The following is a 22,530-nucleotide window of genomic DNA, read 5'->3' on the forward strand; positions in this document are numbered from 1 at the left end:
TCTCTTTTCCCACCTATGTTTAAAAAAAGGGGGGGAAAGGTATTCTGAACTCCATGATATATATATTTTTTTCTGTGCTAATCTCTTTTCTTGTCTCCTTCGGGCGTCGGGCGAATCCTGAGCCTCTCCTGACCTCTGCCGGCCATGCGCAGCAGGAACGTCTTTCTGCTGCGCATCCCTTCCACGCCTCCTTCTGGCAGGAGAGCCCTCGCTTGCCAGCGCTTCTTAGGGCTTAACAAAGGCTTCCCTGGAGGTAAATCAGAGGCCCTAAACCTTTCAGGGACACTCAACCCCAATAGGGACTCTGCTGAGCATGCACAGAGGTCCTGTCTCCCACCCGTGCACCATTAGAAGATGTGTGTGTGTGTTCAGATTTAAACACACCAAACTAAGTTGTGACATGCAATAACGCCAAGACACACTTTTAAAAGGGGGGCCGAGAAAGGTCGCTTGAGGTCCGTATGCCATTGGGAGGCAAGGGGGTCACTGCCAAATGGCATTCCGGACCTCCGAGCTGCCCGACAGAGCCGGCTCCGGCCAGCGGTAGGAATGAGGGCACTGGGAAGGCCTTCCTAGCGGAGGGGAATCGTGGGGTGATCCCTGGACAGCCTCAGCTCTAAAGTTGTGGGGGGTGGTTCTTAGCAGGAGCTCATCACTCACCAATGAGCGTGGCGCAGGATGTGCAACCCCCCCCCATAGTTCTTAGGGTGCCTGCACCGAGCCGCCAGAGTGCAGAAAAAGGAGGGTGCCTTAGAAATGCATTAATATAAAGCAAAGTCAAGCAAAGGGGTCCATCCAACCTTTAAAAAGGAATGCCTTTAAAAGCGGCATGTCTGTGCTTTTAACACAGTAGAGAATCCTCTTAGGATTCTCTACGAAAGCTGTTCTGATTTGTGCATGCAGGGACTACAACCCCCAGCATCCTCCAGGCAGCCCATGGCCAGCCTGCCTGGAGGCATTTGGGACGCCGTAGTCCAAATCACAGCACGGCCCTGCTCTCTGCTCACAATCCCCCCTGAACCCTAACCCTCTCCCTGCTCCCCATTCTTCAGCCGGCTCTTTCTAACTTCGGAACGGAGTTTACCGCTCAAGGGGACACTTTGGGGCCCAGGAACGTTTGCAAGGCTGAAACCCGGGGGTGGACACCTGCCACTCCGTATTAGAAAGGTCAGATTACCTAGGGAGCCTAGGGAGCAACTTTCCCTAAACCGGTGTGTCCTAGATGGGTCGGACTACGACTCCCGATGGCCCCAATCATGCCTGCTTAGCTGGGGAGCAACAGGTTGGGGAAACCCAATGGATTTGGCACTGACCACAAGATGCAGTTTCCAGTTTATCCATGAATGCCCTTTACAGTTAGCCAGTAAATAAATCTGTTTTCTAACCCTTTGGGAGCTTGAGAAGGGGCCGTGGAAGTCAACAGAGGCGTGCAACGATTATGCATGAGTCTCTCTTGATTTCCTTTCCCGTTGATCACAACATGGCCTGCCGCTTCTAAGCACCGGACTGCCGGATGGCTCAGTTGTTTTTGGTCTCTTTTGGCTCAGCTGGAAGCCTTAAAATGATGAGAAAGAAGATTGCCCAGACGTGCAATCTCTGGATGGGAAGACCTGGGTGTAGACCGGGAGACCATCGGCAGATTTGGGCAGATTTCCTCCCCACCGGGCTGTGGAGGGGGGAGAAAAGGAAGGGCCCCTAGGACCACTGATGGGCGGGAGATACCTGTGGTTTTGATGACCGCCTCCTGGAACATCCTTTCTTCATGCTCCTTAATGATCTTGGTCCCCCCAGTGATGGCTCCATCATAGCTGCCCGTCAGGGCATAATCGATGCTCAGGCGCAGCTGACGCAGAAGGGTGTTGAACATCTCCAGCACGGTGGGCCCTGGAAGGGAAGGGAAAGGCTTACACCTGGATTTCCGACAGAGATAAGCCTTAGGGAATCCCGACCAAGCCTGGCTCTCTCCAGATCCATGTCAGGACTACAGTGCCCATCATCCAATAGCCAGCAGTGCGGAATGAGAGGCCCTGTAGTAGTCCAGGTTTTCAAGCTGCAGAAGCTGGGATCCCTGGGTGGACCCTTCTCTACTTTTGCCTATATTATGGGATACACGGATCCTGGACTTCCAAGGGGTGGACACAGAGAAAGACAAGGAGGGTCACACCATCCACACCCGTAACAAGAATCAAAAGCGAGCCGTACGAGACGGGTGGCAGAACCGAGAAATGGGCCACGGGAAGCAGGAAGGTTCAGGAAAGGGGGGTGCTTAACCTTTGACCTGCCTCCTTATAATCCTGCCTCACCTCTTTTTGCAGGGGAGAAGGTTTTTCTTTCCAGGAGGCCAACGTCCGTGTGTGGTGTGAAGATTGAGGTCCCGAGGTGGGCAACTTGCCACCTGCAGGGGCTCAAACGTGCCACCCTCGCTCAGCCCAGCACGAGGCCCTCCACACACACACAAAATGATGACTTTTGAAAATGCTTTTGGGTTCAAAAAAGTCCCCTTGTGTTCTGTAGGGCCGACGGGGGCCATTTGGCCGTCTTGTGAAAGACTCCAGCAATCTTAGAGTCCTGCTTGGGGGGGGGGGGAGAGAAGCCTTCTCGTGCCCTCTAGGGTTGCATTCTTTAAATTAAAAATTTTAAAGTTAAATTAAAGTTAAATTAATTTAACTTTAAATTAACCCTCCAACCTCTGAGAAACCCCTTACCGGAATGGGAGTGCTAGGAGGGAAAAGCCCTCTTGCGCCCTCTATGGGTTGTATTTTTAAATTAATTTTATTTTAAAAAATAATTTTTAAAAATTAATTTAAAAATACAACCCATAGAGGGCGCAAGAGGGCTTTTCTCTCCTAGCACTCGCATTCGGGTAAGGGGTTTCTCAGAGGTTGGAGGGTTGGGACAGTGGAGGCAGCCCCCCCCCCCGAGGTTCAGACCGGCGAGGTGGGCAGCCCACAAACCTCTGGATGCAGCCCGTCCTGTTCGAGGAGACAAATGCAAGCCATAAACAGCTTTCGAGAGGCTGCCCAAGAGAAAGCCGCTTAACAGAAGCTTATTAGGAGCATCTTCTCTTGTGCCACAGTGCATTTACGCCACCTGCCCCACCATCGTTAAGGTTTAGATTTTAGGATTTACGTCAGATTTATTAGAATACAATAGAATTTATTAAGTGGGATCGGTATCCACTGATTCACTTATGCATGGTATAAAATATATACATTTTTTAAAATTCCTGGAAATAGATTATTTCTAAAGAGGTTATCAGAACTAGCCACTAGAGGGAGCCAGAGACGATGCTAGGTATAGTGTTTTATTACTCCACATTTTTCAGCATCTGTGGCGGTCTTGGTCCCGATCCCTCGCAAATATGGGTGTGTGTGTGTGTGTCCTACTGTAGATTCTGATTGTCTTTTAATTTTATTACCAATGCTTCTATTCTATTCTATTCTATTCTATTGTTTGGATTTCCTTTTGATGGTAAAATTGCCCACTGTAGTACCTGGCACTAACTGGGTAGCATACAAGCATACTAACTAACTAACTAACTAAATAAAGGGGCTTGGAAGGGACCCACATCCGTCATCCAGCCCTATCAAACTGGCCCCTCCCCATGTCTGCTTTTCAATTTGAATCCAGACACACAAATGCATACCAACACTTTTGGAGATCAAGGCTCACACCTCTCCCCTAAAAATCTAGCCTTCCCCTGGAGAAGTTCCTTCTTTATCAGAACAGCCTAATTTTATTCTCCTAAATAAAGTAGGGCTGTGATATCTCCGTGTGTGGGAGGTTGGTTCCAAGGCTCCCTCGTCCCGTGGATGCTGGAAACCGCAGATAACAGCTAACCCTATTATAACCAGCCGTTTTGGCAATTATACCATGGAAATATGAATTTCTGGGTTTTTTATTTCATGTTTTTCATAGTTTGAGACCGCGGAGAAGTGAAACTTTGGATACTGATCCCGCGGATACAGGGATCCTATGGCACCTCCTGAAAGACTAGCCATGTCTTGCTTTTCTTTGCCTGGTTCCCTACAAACATGAGACCTCTTTTCGGACGGATGGCTGGCCCATCTGCATTTCTAAGACTTCCCCCAAACGCCCAGGCCCCTTACCGACTGATCCCGAAGCCGCGATGATGGCCGCCTCCGAGAGGACCTCCACAATTCCGGCCCGCACGGTGGCGGCGCTCTTGCTGTTGGCGTCCAGGTGGCTGAGCAGCTGCTGGATCACCAGGTGGGAATGCTGGGGCTGGAAGCAGAGAGGAGAGGAAGGGGAAGCCCGGGGAGAGAAGAACAACGCTGGTCCGAGGACCGGACGGGGTCGAGGGGAGATGCTATGGACCCCGGAGTCCCCAGCTGCCGAGACTTCCCCGGTTCCATCAAAGCACCAGCAAAACCTGCCCACTCCCCAAATCGGCAAAAGCTGCACCCCAAAAGTTACTCATTACCAGGAAGAGAAACCAACTCATGCAATAGGTTACTACGGTTTTAAGGGGACGGGGGAGTCACAACGGAAACAGAAAAGGTGTCTTGTCTAATGTGCTCTCCGGCCACGTCCCACGGATGGTGACCGCATGAACGAGCGCCCTCCAACCGGTCCCGCCCTCCACAGTACGGCCCAGCTCTTGCAAACGCATATCTGTGGCTTCCTTGAGGGAGTCAATCCATCCCGTCCGTTGGTCTTCCTCTTTCCCTCCTTTCCGTACCGCTTTTTTTTAGCCAAGGCGTCTTGTTAAAGGCTAAGACGTTTCATTCAGCATAAGCTTTCGTGGCGAGTCTGTCCCATGGAACAGTGTTTAGTCTTCGAGGGGCCCAAAAATGTCCTGGTGGGGTTTACAGCCCACCACGAATCCCTTGATGCGTTCTCACATTTTTCCCCACGACCCCTCTCGTTTCTGCCTTAAGAGCTAGAAACTTGTGAAATTTACAAAGGAAAGAAACGGGGCCGGGGGAGAGGAAGCCGCGGTTTCCAAATCCGAGCCTGCGGTCCAGGCGTCTGAGAGGTCTAGTCCAAGGAGATTTGCAGACACAAAGGTTGGAGAGTCTCTGAGGCAAACGTTCTGCAGGTTGTTTAAAATTGCAGCCCCTATACTGATTTCTGCATTTAAAAAAAAAATTCTCATCCTGCAGTAACAAGATTCAAAGGGTGCTGGTTTCCAACGGTTCCTTCCTTATTCCTTAAATTCTCCACCCCAAAGAAATTTCCTGTTAGGGCTGCTTTTATCTCCACAGGGTACAAGACCAAACAAACACAGCATGTCCGTAGGGGAGTCCGTCTGCGCTGCACGCCCGTCCATCGGGGCTGGGTTCTCTCCCCAGATTCACCCCGAGGGGCAACAGGCAGCTCCTTCTCTGCTCTCCTGCCCGAGACGTGGCCCAGGAGTGGCCGACTGCCCTAAGCACAAGTGATATGGGGGAAATAAAGGCCCAGTTCCTAACAAGGAAGATGCAAGAGGGGCCCACATGCTTCCCCCCCACACACACACACAGGGAAGCTGGGCCCTCTCACCAAACAGCCCCTGGATCAAGTGGCGTGGAACTGGATTCCATAAATGTTCTGTACTGTTCTTCTGCATCATATCCAACTTCAGGCAACTCTATGGATTCATGAGATCACAAAATCCTAGAATGATGAGGCAGTGGAAGACAGGAGGGCCTGGCGTGCTCTGGTCCATGACAGGGTCACAAAGAGTCGGACGCGACTTAACGACTAAACAACAACAACAAACAATGGATTTATGCCCTCCAAACTGTCCTATCCTTCAAAGTGCAACCATGGGCACAAATCAGAGGAAGCCAGATTTCAACTGAATGTCAGGAAAAACTTCCTAGCTGTTAGAGCAGTACGACGGTGGAAGCCATGATCTCAGGAGGAGGTGGTGAGCGCTACAACACTGTGGAGACCTTCAAGAGACATTTAAAGCACCCTTCATCAGACCTCCTTTGATTTGGATTCCTGCCTTGAGCAGGGGGTTGGACTGGATGGCCTCAGAGGTGCCCCTTTTTCCAACTCCATCATTCTAGGATTCTGTGATCTCATCTTAGATCGGCCTCTCTTCCTCCTGCCTTCCACTCTTCCCAGCAGTTCTGTCCTTTTCCTGGGAGTCTGACGATACGTCCAAAGTTGTGACAGACTTTTCGGTCCTCGGTTAAATCACGCATGTAGTAACGACACATAAAGCTTCTTGACCGGCATGCCGGCAGGGAGTGGAGCTGCGAAGCCTTGAGATCTTCCCAAAGTGTAGGATATTTGGGGGATTCCAGGATCTGTGGTCCAAACCCAGAGATCTTCCACGCTCAGTTTTTTTCAACCATGCAGCGCCTCCGTGAGCACGAGTGCCCAAATCCCACAAGAACCGACAACACCGAGGACAAAATAAAACTGGACAACTCCCCACCCCTCCGTTTTTCTTACCTGGATCGAGTACATGATGATCTTGAAGCAGCGGATGGCAAATATTTTGGGCTCCCACAAGGAGTGGTTGTCGAGATGGCTTGTGGGAAAGAAGAGGAAAGAGAAACGGGGAGTGTATTTAAGCAGGAGGGCACTCGTGTGCATAAAGGACACCGAGAGACCCAGGTTGGCTAAGACTTACATGAGGACCGGCTTGATGGCGTTTTTGATGTTGCCGTAGGCCGCTCGGCCCAAGAGTTCCCGCAGGCATCGCTCGGCCAGCTCGGCTGGATTTTCTTTCTCCTTCTCAGTTGTTTGCAAGGGAGACGGAGAACGGCTAGAGGAGGGAGAGAGGGAAACGGAAGAGAAGAGAGGGCTGTCTTTCAAACTTTGGCCCAAACAGCGGTGTTATTGGCCGGCCACAGCCTGACCACCTGCCTTGGTTTTGTGGCAAAGCTGTTCCGGAGGGCGGCCAGATTCCTTCCCCTCTGCCCCAGGAGACAAGCTTGCTCTTAGAGAGGTTTTAATACAGGGAATGTGTTCTGATAAACTCATCTGGATGGAGTTCCTTGAGGGAACGAGGCAAGATCAGACCAGGGACTCACACAGAGACCCAACAAGCACACTCCCTGGGTTAAAGCCACTAGGCCTGGCCATCGGCAGCAATTCATGAACGCTAAGGAAGGAACAACTTCCCCATCATCCCCAGGACCCAGCGGAAAGGTCTCAGAGAGAGACAGACAAAAGCAGAACGGCAACGAAATGATAAATGATCTGTATCAAGGATCGATACAGAAAAGGATTGTTCGGGCTCAAATCAATAAAGAAAGCTGCTGTCAAACAACAAGCCTCCCATGCCCAGCCTTTTCTACTCCAACCAGCAGTAGCTTCTCAAGGTTGGGGGGTGGGCTTGCCCCACATTCTTCTGGAAGATGCTAAGGAATGGGATTTTTCCATGCAAAACAAGTGTCTTGTCTGCATTACAGTCCCACGAACCACCTTAAAGAGGAGACCCTAATGGTTATTCAACTGGCGTAGTTGTGGGGGGACCAAAATGCACTTGGACATCATCTGGAGATTCGCGATCTAGAGGAGGGTGGGAATAAGACACTGCCCACGGGCCACACACATATTACCCCCCCTCAATCCCCTGTATTCCAGTTACCAAATGGGTGGCAAGAAAAAAACCTATTTTTCCTCTTAAAACAAGATGCAGGCTCCTTGCCCACCCTGCTTCACGACTGGAACTGCCCATCCAGAAACAAGGTGTTGCTTGTAAATAGGGTGCACAGAGAGCACATCCCTTGTTTTAAAAGGAAGCCATGAGGAGAAAAGGTTACGGTCTTTACAGCAACATGTTCAGCAGCAGAAAAGGGGGATCCGGTGGGGCTACTCCTCCCCGATCCTCTGGCATCCTTAATTCTGTACAAAGTAGGAACAAGTGTCAGAGCTGTAGATAGCAAAACAGGCAGCTTTTTGGATTCCAGCTCCCAGAATTCTCCATTCTGGAAGTTCCACCGGACAGACACCTCAGTTTCACTCACCTGGCGAAAGGCCTAGCACAACAGTTTCAGGACCTAGCTTCCTGTTAAAACAGGAAGTCACCCATACCTAACCCATACCTGAATTTCATTCAGCTAGAGAAAGGCCTAGCTTCCTGTTGGAACGGTATGGATCTGTTAGGTGGAATTCCAAGGATGAAGAATCCTGGGAATTAGAGCCTAAAAAATTCTGGATGACACACCTTGACTTTCCTGCCATGGTGGTTAAGCTTGGAACACGTGAGGTGGTGCCATTTACAAGGAAGGACCAAGGGATGAGGGCCTGAGCAATCAATGACCCCCTCATTTGACCGTTTTTGGGGTTTCCTTCTGGCCTAAGAAGGAGCAATTGGGAGGCAGTGTCTGTCTTTGGCTTCAGGCAAGCTTTCCCCCCCAGTGACCGGCAGCTTGAGCGTGATGTTTTTAGATGCATCGTTAAGCATCGCCACTGTGACTGTGGTTTTTACTACTGTTCAACTTCCCCATTTCTCAGAATAGTATTTGTTTTTTTATTTTAATTTTTTCAAACAAACAAATAAATAAGAAGTTCTGGCACCCGAGATCCCAAACCCCTGCCCCCATATCCCTGTCCCCGAGGAATGGCCCCCCGACGAGGGTCCGGTCACCTTTCCGTTTCCTCCGCGTGCTGCAGATTGAAGAGCAGCGACGGGACGATCTTGTCCATGTGCTGAGGGTCCCAGATGTTGGCCTGTAGCTCATCGTTCACCGTCTTCCGGACCACCCCTTGTAGACCCTTGATGCCTGCCATCCGGATCCTTTAAGAAAGTGTGTGTGTGGGAGGGAAGGAAGGAGAAAAAAAAGTGGCTTTTAAAAGCATAACAAGAGACCATTCCGCCCCCCCCCGCTCCCGTTGCTCAGCTCTACCTGGCTGAAATCTTTGCTTCTGAAACAACTCCAGATGTGTACCTCTGGAAGAAGTACAAACTTTTGCAGCCAAGAAAGATGTTGGAAGGAGAGGGGGGAAAAAGCCCTCAAGAGGAGAGCCAAGATCAACGGGGAACCTTTGGAACGGAATCAAAAGCCCCTTTTGTCTGTTACACAGGAGAAAGAACGTTGTGTGCCGTCGGCCAAGAACAGCAGCAAGTGCCAGCTCCATGAAAGAAGGGTTGGAAAAGTTACTTTCTTGACATACAACCTTTAGGATCCCAGCCAAGGACACTTCTGGCCGGGAGTTTAACGTCCACAACATTTTCTGAACTCTGTGCCCGTGTTTTCACGGAGTACCAACGGTAGCAACAGAGCGGACGGAAGGGTGTTCCCTAAAGTTTACAGGGTAGAAGGGAGGAGGCCAGAGTTCAAATCCCCACTTCACCCTGAAGCCGGATAGGGTTTGTTCCAGCTCTGTGCCTCTTAAATCTACATGGCCAGGCGGCTCTGGGATGAAATGCGGTGCAGGCGGATAGGAGCCATCCTGTTCTGTTCTCTTTGGAGAAAAGGAGGAATCAAAATTAAACACTAGGGCTAGTGGAAAGAACAAAACGACCATTGCTAAAAGGAGCCTCGTGGCGCAGGGGTTAAATTGCAGTCCTGCAGCTAAGACTCTGCTCACTCCCTGGGTTGATCCGAATGGACTCAGGTAATCGGCTCAAGGTTGATTCCACCTTCCATCCTTCCAAGGTCACTAAAATGGGTACCCACCTCACAAGGGGGGGGGGGTAACATGTAGCCTGTATAATTAACTCGTAAACCGCCCGGAGAGTGCTTTAAGCGCCATACGGTGGGTTATAAGCAGAACGTGTTACCTCTGAAAAATGTGCCTTAGTTTCTTTTTAATTAATGACATCAGAACGACAAGAACAAAGCCATCCATAAAACATGACCTGCGTAGGTACCGTATGCCAAAGAGGGGCGAACTGGAATCCTACGGCTGCAGATCCAGCCTACAGCTCTTACAGGGAAACGGCTCCTTTGGACTATAATTCCTGGGATCCTCCTGCCAAGGGGATTTGGGGAACTGTAGTGCAGGGTGCTAACCTTTCCAAGCTCAGCCCTTCCCCTCCCGAGCCAAGAGCCAAGAGAGGATGAACGGAGACAACGAATCCCATCCATTAATGAACAGACAGCAGTGGGAAACCATGAGCCCACGAACCCGAACTCCTTCTGAAGGAGTTTTAATTGGGTTTAACGGGAGTTTGAGCCTAATGAGGCATTGAGGGGACATCTTGCCACCTAGGAACCTGAGCGGCACCCCCAGAGGGACGTAAAGAACAGCCTCCACAGGAGAGAAGAGCGTTCGTCATTCTTTCCTTCCCCCCCCCCCGTTCCTAAGGGCCCGCTGATGTGTAGCTCTCCTCCTCCACCTCCCCTCCTCTCCCCGGCCTCAGCAACATCTTACACACACGTACACCCCCCTCCCCATCCTCTTTGGCAAAGCTTCGCAGGGCACCCAGCTTCGTTGAGAGGAAGCAATTAAAAGGCACCCTGGGTCGGCTAATTGCTGGATGGAGATCACTCTGAGAACAAAGGTGGCAGCGGGGGGGGGGAGCAAGTGGGTGTGAAGAGGACAGTGGTGGAAAGGCATGTAAGGCGACTACCCTGTACAACTCTCCCTGGGGTGGTGGTGGGGGGTAGGAGAAACCCCAGCTGTTTTTTTAGAAGCATCACAGCCCAAAGAGGCTCAGCCTCTGGTGGTGGGGGTGCCGGGAAGATCCACTTGGACACGGTGGCACTTTTATGCCCCGTGAATCCTTCTGAGAGAAAGAGGTATCCCAACCCATCCATCCATCCATCCAATCTATCCAATCTATCTATCCTCATCTTATAAACCTATCTATCTATCTATCTCTTTCTCTCATCTTATATATCTATCTATCTGTCTGTGTCTGTCTGTCCGTCTGTCCGTCCATCCATCTCTTTCTCTCATTTTATCTCTGTCTGTCCATCTGTCCATTCCTTATCTATCTATCTATCTATCTATCTATCTATCTATCTATCTATCTATCTATCTGTCTGTCTGTCTGTCTGTCCGTCCGTCCGTCCGTCCGTCCGTCCGTCCAACTTCTCTCTCTAATACCAAGCCACTACCCTGACACACATGAAACACGTGCAAGAACCAAACCCACCCCTGCCCTAAATACTCTAAAACCAACCGCATAAAAAGCCCAGGATTATGATGATGAAACACACACACACACACACACCCAAATCAAAGTACATTCTAACTAGCAACAATGATGAGGGGAGGAGACCCTGAAAAGCCCCATTAAAGAGCAATGTTCTTATTTGCCTTCCGAATCCGAGGAGGGGAGGGCCCGGAGGCACCTGCACGGTGGGGGCCACCACTGAGAAGGCCCCGGTCCCGCTCGCAGCTTTTCTGGCCTTCCCTCGGGGTGGCCACCGGCAGCGTCAAAGGTTGGGCCATGTGGGCGGCCGGGGTGGTCAACGGCAGGAAGAGGTGCTTCTGAGGAGTCCCAGACCATCGAGGGCTTTGTAGCTCAGTGGGTTGGGTCTCTGTCTGCAGAGCCAGAGGCTGGGAGTTCGATTCCCCCTCTGTGCTTCTGGGGAGAAGAGCCAGCCTGGGGGGCCTTGGGCCAGCTGCACAGTCCCAAGGTTGCCCCATAAATTTCTGAGGACTCTTTACCTAGAAAATGTCTGAGTACTTTTTACCTAGAAAACCCTGAAAAGAGTCAGAACTGACTTGACAGCAGACAGTAATTATGATGTCAACCATTAGCACCTTGACTTTGGCTCGGAAGTTGGTCTACCTGTTAATAGCCCATCATTTGGAAAAGTTCCCTTTCTTTGACTACAGTTGCCAGAATCCACTAGCCATGGATCACGCTGGCTAGGGGATGATGGGAGTTGTCATCCAAAATGGAAGCCTCCCTGGAGGAAGGGGGTTACGTGGGAACACAGTTGCTTGCTTGCCCTTGGAGAGGCCAAGAACTGGGGGGTCCCACAAACCGAATTGAAGTCGCAGTGGGACAGGGGGAAGCGCCAGCCTCCAGCCTGGAAAAGAGAAGGGGGGTCTGCATTGACCCCCAGCTAGACTCACTTTGTCCGGATGTCCATGTTGTCGTGGCTGGAGTGGCACATTTCGCTGAAGCGGGAAACGAAGAAGTCGTAGCTCCGGTGATACGACGGAGTGTCTTCCTCGATGTTTGCAAACTTCACAAACTGGGGGTGTAGAAATGTGGGGAAGGGGAAAGGGGCCGAGATATTATTGGGGGGGCATCAAATATGGGTTTCACTCTCACATCATCCTCCCACCCCTGCTCATCTGGGGAGCACAAAGCATTTGAGGGCACTTGGCTAAAGATTTGTTTTTGCGATGGGTTTAGCTTCGCAGAGAGAGCTGGGCCAGGCCCAGAAACGAACGGTTTAAATCTTCCTGTCTGACTCTCTTGAATTTTTTTGGAGACCAAGCGTCTGGTCACCAAGGAGGGAGAACGGCGACTTGGGCCCCATTTGGACCTCGTCCCTTAGGGCTGGACTCACTTTTGTTGCCAGCGGTTTAGACATGAATGGCTGTGGGTTGCATTATTTTGAGGGGGCAGCACATTTCTACAACTGCTCACGGCTTTGCATGGTAGGCAAGTGTCATTTCTTCAGTGTTGTCCCATGAAAAGATAGATTAAAACGTTTATGAAATGTGAGGGGGTGTCCTCTCACCTCTGTGATATACTGTACCTAAATCTCCTCTATGTCTAGGCTAATTAGCCAATCCTCCGGGCTGTCTGATCTCCCGCCTGGCTTGCCATAAAGGTCTGGTCCGGGATTTTGAGGTCTGGATCTCTCCCTTAAGAGCCCTACAGAACTTTATAGACCTTAGAAGCCTGTGATTAGACACAGGGATGAATAGACAAAATGAATCACAATATTCGTAAAATACTGCCTATTCGTGGGACAGTCATCCCTTTGTATTTGTTAGGTCGGAGACTCTGACACATACGAAGGGACGAATATCTACCCATTTTTATTGTCCCTTCGTGCAGGCTGGCTGCAGAATGGAAATCGGGCTTGCCTTTTTCCAGCCTGCTGGCTTGTCAATGTCCCGACCATCCACTGTTCAGCAGGACATAAAAGGACAAATCGACAAATATTCGTTGATTCGTCTCTAAAACGTAGTGCTTCGTCGACTTTTGACTAACGATGAATCCTGACGAAGCACCATTTTTTTCCAATCCGTTCCCATTTCTACCTGTGATAATCACAGCTAACATTTATCCCATAAAGGGTTAATTTCACAAGGAAACCAATCAGTCACTGATAATCACAACAAAATTCATCTGAGTGTCAAGGCATAAGACTACTTCTACAAGGTTTATGACATTTGTAAGCCACCCCAAGTAGACGCTGTCTAGGGGGAGCGGGGTAAAAATCTGATAAATAAAATTTAAAAATAATAAATTTATTTGCCTACATTTAGGTGTAGGCATCTGAGTTTCAGGGCCTGGCAAAAGCGACACAGGCTGTCAAGAACTCTCCATTTCACAGGACAGAGCGATGCCAACTTGGGCTTTTAGATGATCTCTCCAAGGTACCGGATCCAACCCCAGAATAGGATTAGAACTTTAGACAGCTTCTGTAAAATTCAGATTAAAACCAGAACCGGATACAGATCCCACAAAACCAGATACAGTAGGACCCCCTTATCCACAGGATCAGTATCCACCGATTCACTTATCCACGGTCGGAAAATATTAAAAGAAAAAAATCCATTAAAAACTACTGAGACATGCATTACCAGAACTGTCCGCAGACCATGCTATGGATACTAGTTAGTGGCGAAAACATAGCATTGTCTCTAGTGGCCATTTCTGGTAATACATGTGAAAATATTTTTTTCTGTTTTTTCCCCTTTTACCATGATTTGTATATAGCGTTCGCTATTATCCACGATTTTCAGTATCCACAGGGAACTTGGGAAAAATCTCCAGTGGATATGCGGGTTGTACTGTAAATCGAAATAGTCTAAAATATACCCTCTTTTGTTCACTGCCATTCACACTTCTTGAAAAACTGCCCTGACAATTGCTTTGTGTTTGGATGAGAAATGGTTAATACATTTAAAAAAGGAGTCAGTTTCTGGGATTTTCACTTTGTGAACGGTAGTGAGCAGAAGAGGGGATCCCGTAGACCATCTTGACTGCTGCCATGGGTGTTGTCAACATTCAGGCTGTCTTTCGCTACGTCAAGCTTGGCCTCCTTTTTCCTGCTGACAACGCGGGCACAATATTGTGCCGCTATCTCAGGCCATTTCCTGTTGGTTTTTTTTTTAAATCATGGGTACAAAAGCACAATAGACCACATTCATAAACTGGAGATTTTTTTAAAAAGAATCAATCTATTGGCCTCTCTTAGCTTGGGGGGGAAGGGAATGAGATTTTTGTGCCTGCAAGTCCCAGAATTTTCCCAGCGGGTGGTCAAGCCAACCTCAGGGAATATGGGATTTTTTTTCAGTGCTGAGATGTGTAACTTTCCAAGTTTGGCCCTCCTGTCCATGTGGCTCACTGGGGGGGCCCCTTTCGGAAGGCTCAAACCTACCGAGTTGGTGCCGAGGATTTGCAGGTCGGGCTTTTCAGACTCCAGCAGCTTGGCCACCATCTTCAAGAAGCTCTCCACGAAGAGGTTGATGCTCTGGCAATGGCAGGCCATCAACAGCTGGTCCAAAGCTTCCATTGCGATGCACACATACCTGGAGGAGACACACACACACACACACACACACACACACACACACATACAGAGAGAGAAAGAGATGTAACAGTCCACCTGCAGAACTTTGGCCTTTGGGTGACTTCTAATACAATACAGTAGGAACTCTGCAAGATTAGTATCCGCTGATTCACTTATCCGCAGCCTGAAATTATTAAATAAAAAAACCCAGAATGGGTCTTTGGCAGGGTGTATCTACCAGAACCGTCCACTAGAGGGGGACAAAGACCATGCAATGCAGTGTTCCATAATTTCACGTTTTCCAGCATCTGCAGCAGGGCTTGGAGCCAGTCTGATACAGACACCACATTCCTACAGTCAATAAATCTTGCAGGAATTTTCAATTCCTTACAGAAGGGGAAACAACCGGGGGGGGGGGTCAATAATATGGAAAACAAGACGCTCTGTCGTATTAGAAGTGGCAGAGTTGAAAGAGCACCTTCCCCCATGTGCCCCCGCTGAAGAGCAACTATGGTATGAATGGCAGCTACCCAGGGTAAAGCATGATGGGAGCTGTAGTCCACACACCCAGGAGGTGTGAGGCTAGCACCCTTTCCTGGCCACAGTCTCCAGGACCTCTTCCAATCCTCTTCTACAGCCCTCCGGGTTGGCAGCTGTCCTTGCCTCCTGTGGCAGTGAGTTCTGCTGTGTAATTCTCACCTTTAGGGATCAACTCCTCTCTTCTCTCTCGTAAATCTCCCTTCCTTTGGGTTCATGGGATGAAAACAAGCTCTGGGATTCCGAGAGAGGGCAAGACATGTTTCCCTTTTTGTTTTCTCCAAGCCATTCATGATTTTTTTAAAAAAAAACAACTTTGGCCTTTCCTTACGCCTTTGCTTTTTCCCTTGCTTAACGATCACAATTTTATTTTTTATTTTTGGCTCAGGCAGAAGCACTAAAGACACCAGGTTGGGCTGAGCCATCTTCTGTTTGCAAGATCAGAGAGTCCTCAAGGACACTTTCGTTGAGATCAAAACCACGAAATGGAAAGAGACGACGCAGGCAGAGAATGAGGACAAACTCAAGCGGAAAAAAAACCCCACAACACCCTCAACAGACGGTCTCTTTCTATCTAATGAAGCCAAGAGGGACCCACTTTCTGCTTCCCAGACGCCAACACTGACGTCAATGGAAGACGCAGGAGTTTTTGCCATGGCCACAACACACACAACACACACACAACACACAACACACAACACACAACACACACACACACACACACACACACACACACACACACACACACACACACACACACACACAAGGCCTTAGGAAAACATTTCTGTTATGTTTCATAAGACGAAGAGGCAAGGAAATGGAACAGGTGGAGAGCAAGGGAAAAGCTCATCGCGTGGCAGAATCTGAATCATGACCAGAGATGTGGATCCGGGCAGGTTTCTGAATTAGGGCATCCACTTCAGGATTTGACCCCCTAATGTCTCTTCAGGGACACTCAGAGCCTACAACGTTTGCTTTGCTTTGGACTTCAACTATAGATGCACGCACATATGCACCCTGCTCATATTTCCAAGCACTGGACAATTTAGGGTGTGTGTGTCTGTTTTTAAGATAGAGTCGGAGGAGAAGTCGTACGATGAGGCTTCCAGACAGGTTTTCCATGGGCTGGAATGATTCTAGCATCCCAGGGAAATGATTCCTGTATTCCTTCCAACATTTTCTCAGTCTACATCAGTGGTTCTTAACCTTGGTTACCCAGGTGTTTTTGGACTGCAACTCCCAGAAGCCTTCACCACCAGTTGTGCTGGCTGGAGTTTCTGGGAGTTGCAGTTCAAAAACGCCTGAGTAACCCAAGGTTAAGAACCACTGATCTACATCACAGAGACCCTCAGCACCCTTTCACACCCACAAATAACCCTTTTCCAGAATGAAGCGGGGAGTTCTAGCCACTCCCGGGTTATTTCTCTCCCTCCCTCCCTCATATTGTCCAGAAACGTGACCTAAATCTGCTAAAACGGACCAACCTGATTTAAAGAAATATTCATATTGTGCATGTACTTATTCTCCCCTGGACTGCAAAGAGAACAAACCTATCCATTTTGAAGGAAATCAACCCTGAGTGCCCACTGGAAGGACAGATCCTGAAGCTGAGGCTCCAAGACTTTGGCCATCTAATGAGAAGAAAAGACTCCCTGGAAAAGACCCTGATGTTGGGAAAGTGTGAAGGCAAGAGGAGAAGGGGACGACTGAGGATGAGATGGATGGACAGGGTCATTGAAGTGACCAACATGATTTTGACCCAACTCCGGGAGGCCGTGGAAGACAGGAGGGCCTGGCGTGCTCTGGTCCGTGGGGTCATTAAGAGACGGACATGACTTAATGACTCAACAACAACTTAATTGTCCCTCTTGGCACAGTGGTTAAACTGCAGGACTGCAGTCAAGACTCTTTTCATGACCTGAGTTTCATCCCAGCTGGCTCAAGAAGGCAGGACCGAGGTGGACTCAGCCGTACGTTCTTCTGAAGGAGGTAAACTGAGTCCCCAGCTCACTGGGGTGGGGTGAGGGGTGGCAGTGTGTGGCCTGCATGATTAAAATGGAAACTGCCCGGAGAGTGCCAATTAACCATAGGAAGTGACCAGCGCTCGAACGCTGGAGGCATTGAAGAGAAAACTGGATCACCATTGGTCCGATCGGCTTTGCCTTTGCCTTGAGCAAGCAGGGGGTTGGACGTGATAGTCCGGGCACCCCTTCTGACTCTGTGATCCTATGATTCCCTATTCCCTTCTCCCCGAAATCTTTGCTCAAGTGCTCATCGTCCATCAAAGGCTTTGCCTCCATGCTGCAAGCAAAACCTCATTACGAATCCTTCCAGCGCCAGACGCTCTGGAGGGACCGTCCGCTGAGAAACGTCTGCTCATCTTTGAAAGGTCTCCCCTTTTTCCTGATGTGCTAGCCCTCCCCGTTTCAATTCTCTGGCAGACAAAAAGCCGCGGATCAAAATGGCGAGGGAGAGACAAAAGGGCTGTTTCCTTTGTGCCGTCAAGACTGGGCGGGAATCCGTCCCAGAATCCTGCGAAAACCGCCCTCCTTCTGGAGCTCATCTGAGGCTTCTAAGGGGTGGTGGTGGTGGTGGTTTATTCTCAGTAAAAGCAACACCTTCGAGAACACCACCGAGGCGGACGTCTGCAGAGGATCCCACCTTTCGACACGCTAGCAACACATGCAAAATGGAAAGCCGGTCATCCAGAGAAAGAGGGCAGCTATAGAACCAAACCGGGCATCTGAGCCCAAAATGGTGGCAGGAGAGGAATGTTTTTCATAAAATCACAGAACAGTGAAGTTGGAAGGGATCTCTAAGGTCATCAAGCCCAACCCCCTGCTCGATCCAGGAATACAAATCAAAGGGTATCTGTCGGGGTTGTTGTCTAAATATCTCTCGAATGCCTTTAGTGTTAGCGCACTCACCGCCCGCCCTTGGTAGTTGGCTCCATCGTCGTACAGCTCTGTTAGGAAGTTTTCCCGGATATTCCAACAAATCTGGTTTTGTTCTCTTGGTTCTTGCAACCCCCAAAAAAGCAGCAAGGGGAGTCGTTTTAAGTTGAAAACCTTGGAAGAGATGAACGATGCTTCAACCCCAAACCTGTAGCTGCTGAACTACAGTCTCCATCATCCCCTGCTAGTTAGGGAGGATGAGGTGCATCGTGCAAGGGATCTGGAGAGCTGAACACAGCTGGAATTAAAGGACACCACCTCGGCTTTGGAGAGCTGGAGATGAAGAGAGAGAGAGAGAGACGCTCTCCCAAACTCTGTGGCTGAGATGGGACACCACCAGATACATGGCTTTTGAGGGAGTTCATGGTGACGTGGGAGCTTTCTCTGTGGCGTCCCCTTTTGATGGGCCATTCCCGAAGACCACCAAGAACGAGCAACTGTGGTTCAGTGAAGGAATGTATGATCTGCATGGAGAAAGCATCGCAGAGTTTTGATTTTGGCTAAACTTCTCTAGCTGCACAGCCAAAGTGTCGGAGTTCACAGAGCAGAACGAGCTTCACCTTGCCCAGAGTAGACCACCCCCCTTTTCTTCCCCCTCATTAACTGGCACTTACAGTATGTATAACTAACTCTAAGGCATTAGTCATAGAAAGAAGAGAAGGTTTCATTTACTCCCAGATCCACAGATCTACAGCAAACTAAGAACAAACATGACTGATTTTCAGCAACAGGCCTCAACAGACTCACGCCTGTTTCCAGCAAACTCCTGTAGACTTGTTGTTTAATCGTTAAGTCGTGTCTGACTCTTCTTCGTGACCCCATGGACCAGAGCACACCAGGCCTGTCTTCCACTGACTCCCGAAGTTTGGTCAAATTCATGTTGATCACTTCGATGACATTGTCCATCCATCTCGTCCTCCGTTATCAACTTCTCCTCTTGCCTTCACTCTTTCCCAACATCAAGGTCTTTTCCAGGGAGTCTTCTCTTCTCATGAGATGGCCAAAGTATTGGAGCCTCAGCTTCAGGATCTGTCCTTTCAGGGAGCACTCAGGGTTGATTTCCTTCAAAGTGGATAGGTTTGTTCTCTTTGCAGTCCAGGGGACTCTCAAGGGTCTCCTCCAACACCACAATTCAAAAGCATCAATTCTTCGGTGGTCAGCCTTCTTTATGGTCCAGCTCTCGCTTCCATTCATCTCTACTGGAAAAACCATAGCTTTGACAATGCAGACCTTTGTTGGCAATGTCTCTGCTTTTTAGGTGATGTCCTTTTAAGGTGATGTCTCTGCTTTTTAAGATGCTGTCTAGGTTTGTCATCACTTTCCTCCCAAGAAGCAGTCACCTCTTAATTTCGTGGCTGCTGTCTAATTTCGTGTAGCCTTTGACTACATTCACATCACTGCATACTGCTTGCTAACGGACTGACTAAAAGAGAGGAGAAAAGACACTTAAGCAGAGAGGCGTGGCTGTCTTTGACACCAGAGACTGGGAAGAAACATCTGGTTACTGCTGGATTGATTGAGCGTCACCCCAGCTTCTAGAAAGGTCCCTCCTAGCCCCACTTACGAAAGGCAACCTACGAGGTTGAAAGAACTCCCAACAGAAAGTTCCAGCTTTAATCCTTGGTATCTCTACTGGGTTATATATACTGGGTTATACAGGTTAATTTCCAGCTAGGCCAGGGTGGTTCACAGCTTTTGAGCAGGAAACAACTAGCATTCCATACGCAGAGGATGAAAAGAGGATGTGATAAGGGAGATCAAGGTGTGAGGCAAAGGCCAGGGGAAAGACTTCAGGAAGGGGTTCCACTGAGCTGTTTGTTTCTGATCCTCCCCGTTAACGCATCCCTTACCCATATCGGTGCCTGCTCACATCTCTGATGAGCTTTTCGGAGAGGTAGGCGCCGATGCGGTCCAGCTTCTCAGGGGCCGAGAGGGCGTAGAAGGTCAGCTTCTCCATGTTGGTCTTCACCAGCCCGTCCTGGAAGAAAGACAAGAAGGGTGAACCTCTCCCTTGAGTCTTGAACCCACTGCCTGTGGGAGGCCCTGTGGCTCTCTCTGACCACGGGAATGACCCGTAGGAATGGGATGAGAAAAGCTGAGCAGGCCAAGGGCCAAATCCCAGCCAAGGGTGGAGCCAAAGACCCGTGGATGGGGCTCAGACATGACCTTCTCTCCTCAGGGCGATTCCTTACCAAGCATCTAAAGCATTGCCTGCCTCCCCTTCCGTGTTTTTTTCCTGGCTATAAACCAGAGCTCACTTGCATGCAATCCCTTCCTGAATTTTAAGTAGCCTCTTATCTCCGATCAAGGATTGGAGATAAGAGTAGACGTCTGCAGGCAGGATGGGCCGTCCCTCTGTACGGAATCAAGCCTGCAGGAGGGAGGCTGATCATCACCCATGAAATTAAAAGGAATAAGTGGGGGGGGGGGGAAGCTTCTTGATGAGCCTGTGGCTGGACCAGCTAAGGCCCAGAACCCCCCCCCCAATAAAAGCTCCCTATTTCAGATTCCCTCACTTGTCGGACAGGATGATGTTCCTGGTTGCGAACTGCCTTCTGAGTCTCACTCAGCATCATCAGAGCTATTCTTTGGTTTGTGAGGAAATGTTGCCTCCATCTTTCCAAGTGCCAGGCAGGTCAGGAGTCCTGGGTTCAAATCCCCACCCCGTCGGCAGCCACGGCTGCATTTTCCGGCAGTCAACGCCACCGTTTCGCTTTGCACGCTGTGAAGGGTGTGCCGTCAGGCGGATGCTTCCTGGAGGAATTTCTGCCTCAATCCTGAAGCCCTGCACGGCAGCGGCTGTTCCTGGCCTTCCAACCCTGATCAGCCGGCGTAGGAGACAGAAGAAGCAGTTTGGGACCCATGTGGAAGGAACCGCTCAAAGCAAACTGGAGAGGGAGGGGGAGTAAAGGGGGGGGGTACCTGGACCCACGCTGGGCCAAGAGCTCCACGTTGCTCCCAACCATCTGTCAAGCTTCGAAAGCACAGCTCCTGTCAAAGAAGTGCTTTCTTGGCTCCGTGAGATCACCGTCGCCTCCGCCTCTTCTTTCCGGCGTTTGGCATCTCGCTTGGAAACGTGGGGAGAATGACACGTTGCTGCCTGGCATAAGCACCCCCTTCCCCTTTGTGGGCAGAGGTGGTCTAATTTGGGAACAACCCGCTAAAGCTGCAGGGGCTCTGCCCACTCACCGACATCCTCCAGAACAGAAGCCATTTCCGAGGTTTCATTTCTGGAGGCCAACGTGCTGCAAAGGAGTCTCGTCCTGAGAAGGCAGGAGGCTCAGGAAAAGACCCCCGTTGCTGAGAAAGGGGGAGGGCAGCTGGGAAAGAGGAAGACTCCATAGGGGATGCACTGACCCCCTCAAGGAAGCCACAGGCTGAAGTTTGGCAAGCGCGGAGCAGGGCTGCTGAGGACAGGACATTTGGGAGATGGCTCATTCATGGGGTCGCCATTAAGTCCAAGGCCACTTGCTGGGACACAACGATGACATCAAGTACAGGAGGACCCCATATCCAAAGGGAATCAATGCCAAGTCCTACCCACCCCATGGATGCAGATTATTGTTGTTTAGTCGTCACGTTGTGTCCGACTCTTCATGACCCCATGGACCAGAGCATGCCAGGCCCTCCTGTCTTCCACTGCCTCCCAGAGTTGGGTCAAAGTCATGCTGGTCGCTTCGGTGACCCTGTCCATCCATCTCGTCCTCGGTCGTCCCCTTCTCCTCTTGCCTTCACCCTTTCCCAACATCAGGGTCTTGTCCAGGGCGTCTTCTCTTCTCATGAGATGGCCAAAGGATTGGAGCCTCTGCTTCAGGATCTGTCCTTCCAGGGAGCACTCGGGGTTGATTTCCTTCAAAATGGATAGATTTGTTCTCCTTGCAGTCCAGGGGACACTCAAGAGCCTCCTCCAGCACCACAATTCAAAAGCATCAATTCTTCAGCGGTCGGCCTTCTTTATGGTCCGGCTCTCACCTCTATACATTGCGACTGGAAAAACCGTAGCTTTGACTATGCAGACTTTTGTCAGCAAGGTGATGCCTCTGCTTTTTAAGATGCTGCCTAGGTTTGTCATCACTTTCCTCCAAAGAAGCAGGTGTCTTTTAATTTCGTAGCTGCTGTCACTATCTGCAGGGATCATGGAGCCCAAGAAGGTGAAATCTGTCACTGCCTCCATATTTTCCCCTTCTATTTGCCAGGACATTATGGGATCACTGCAGATGGTGACAGCAGTCACGAAATTAAAAAGTTCCTGTTAGCACTTATTAGCAATTTGGGTCTCTAGTTCCTCAGACCCTTCAAAATCCAGCTTGTACTTCTGGGAGTTCTCGGTCCACATACTGGTGAATCCTACCTTGTAGGATTTTGAGCATAACCTTGCTAGCGTATGAAATGAGTGTAATTGTACAGTAGTTGGAGCATTCTTTGGCACTGCCCTTCTTTGGGATTGGGATGTAGACTGATCTTTTCCA

At 49.8% G+C, this 22,530-nt stretch overlaps 1 protein-coding gene across 6 annotated transcripts in view; it reads right to left on the minus strand.

The window, feature by feature from the left end:
• Positions 1-22,530, minus strand: part of EFR3B (EFR3 homolog B) — a 109,815-nt gene that overhangs the window by 17,010 nt on the left and 70,275 nt on the right. For 5 of the 6 annotated variants that reach the window (XM_072986197.2, XM_078381436.1, XM_072986196.2 and 2 more), the window contains exons 3-10: positions 19,912-20,039; positions 14,439-14,589; positions 11,947-12,068; positions 8,558-8,707; positions 6,593-6,727; positions 6,412-6,490; positions 4,110-4,245; positions 1,723-1,884 (exon numbers count right to left, since the gene is read on the minus strand). In XM_072986197.2, coding sequence (XP_072842298.2) covers positions 1,723-1,884; positions 4,110-4,245; positions 6,412-6,490; positions 6,593-6,727; positions 8,558-8,707; positions 11,947-12,068; positions 14,439-14,589; positions 19,912-20,039 — 1,063 coding nt within the window. Of the gene's footprint in view, positions 1-1,722; positions 1,885-4,109; positions 4,246-6,411; positions 6,491-6,592; positions 6,728-8,557; positions 8,708-11,946; positions 12,069-14,438; positions 14,590-19,911; positions 20,040-20,577; positions 20,881-22,530 lie in introns of those variants that run through there. The other variant, XM_078381456.1, reaches the window with a different exon arrangement.

Source organism: Pogona vitticeps, chromosome 1 (genome assembly GCF_051106095.1).
Source record: "Pogona vitticeps strain Pit_001003342236 chromosome 1, PviZW2.1, whole genome shotgun sequence".
NCBI lineage: Eukaryota > Metazoa > Chordata > Lepidosauria > Squamata > Agamidae > Pogona > Pogona vitticeps.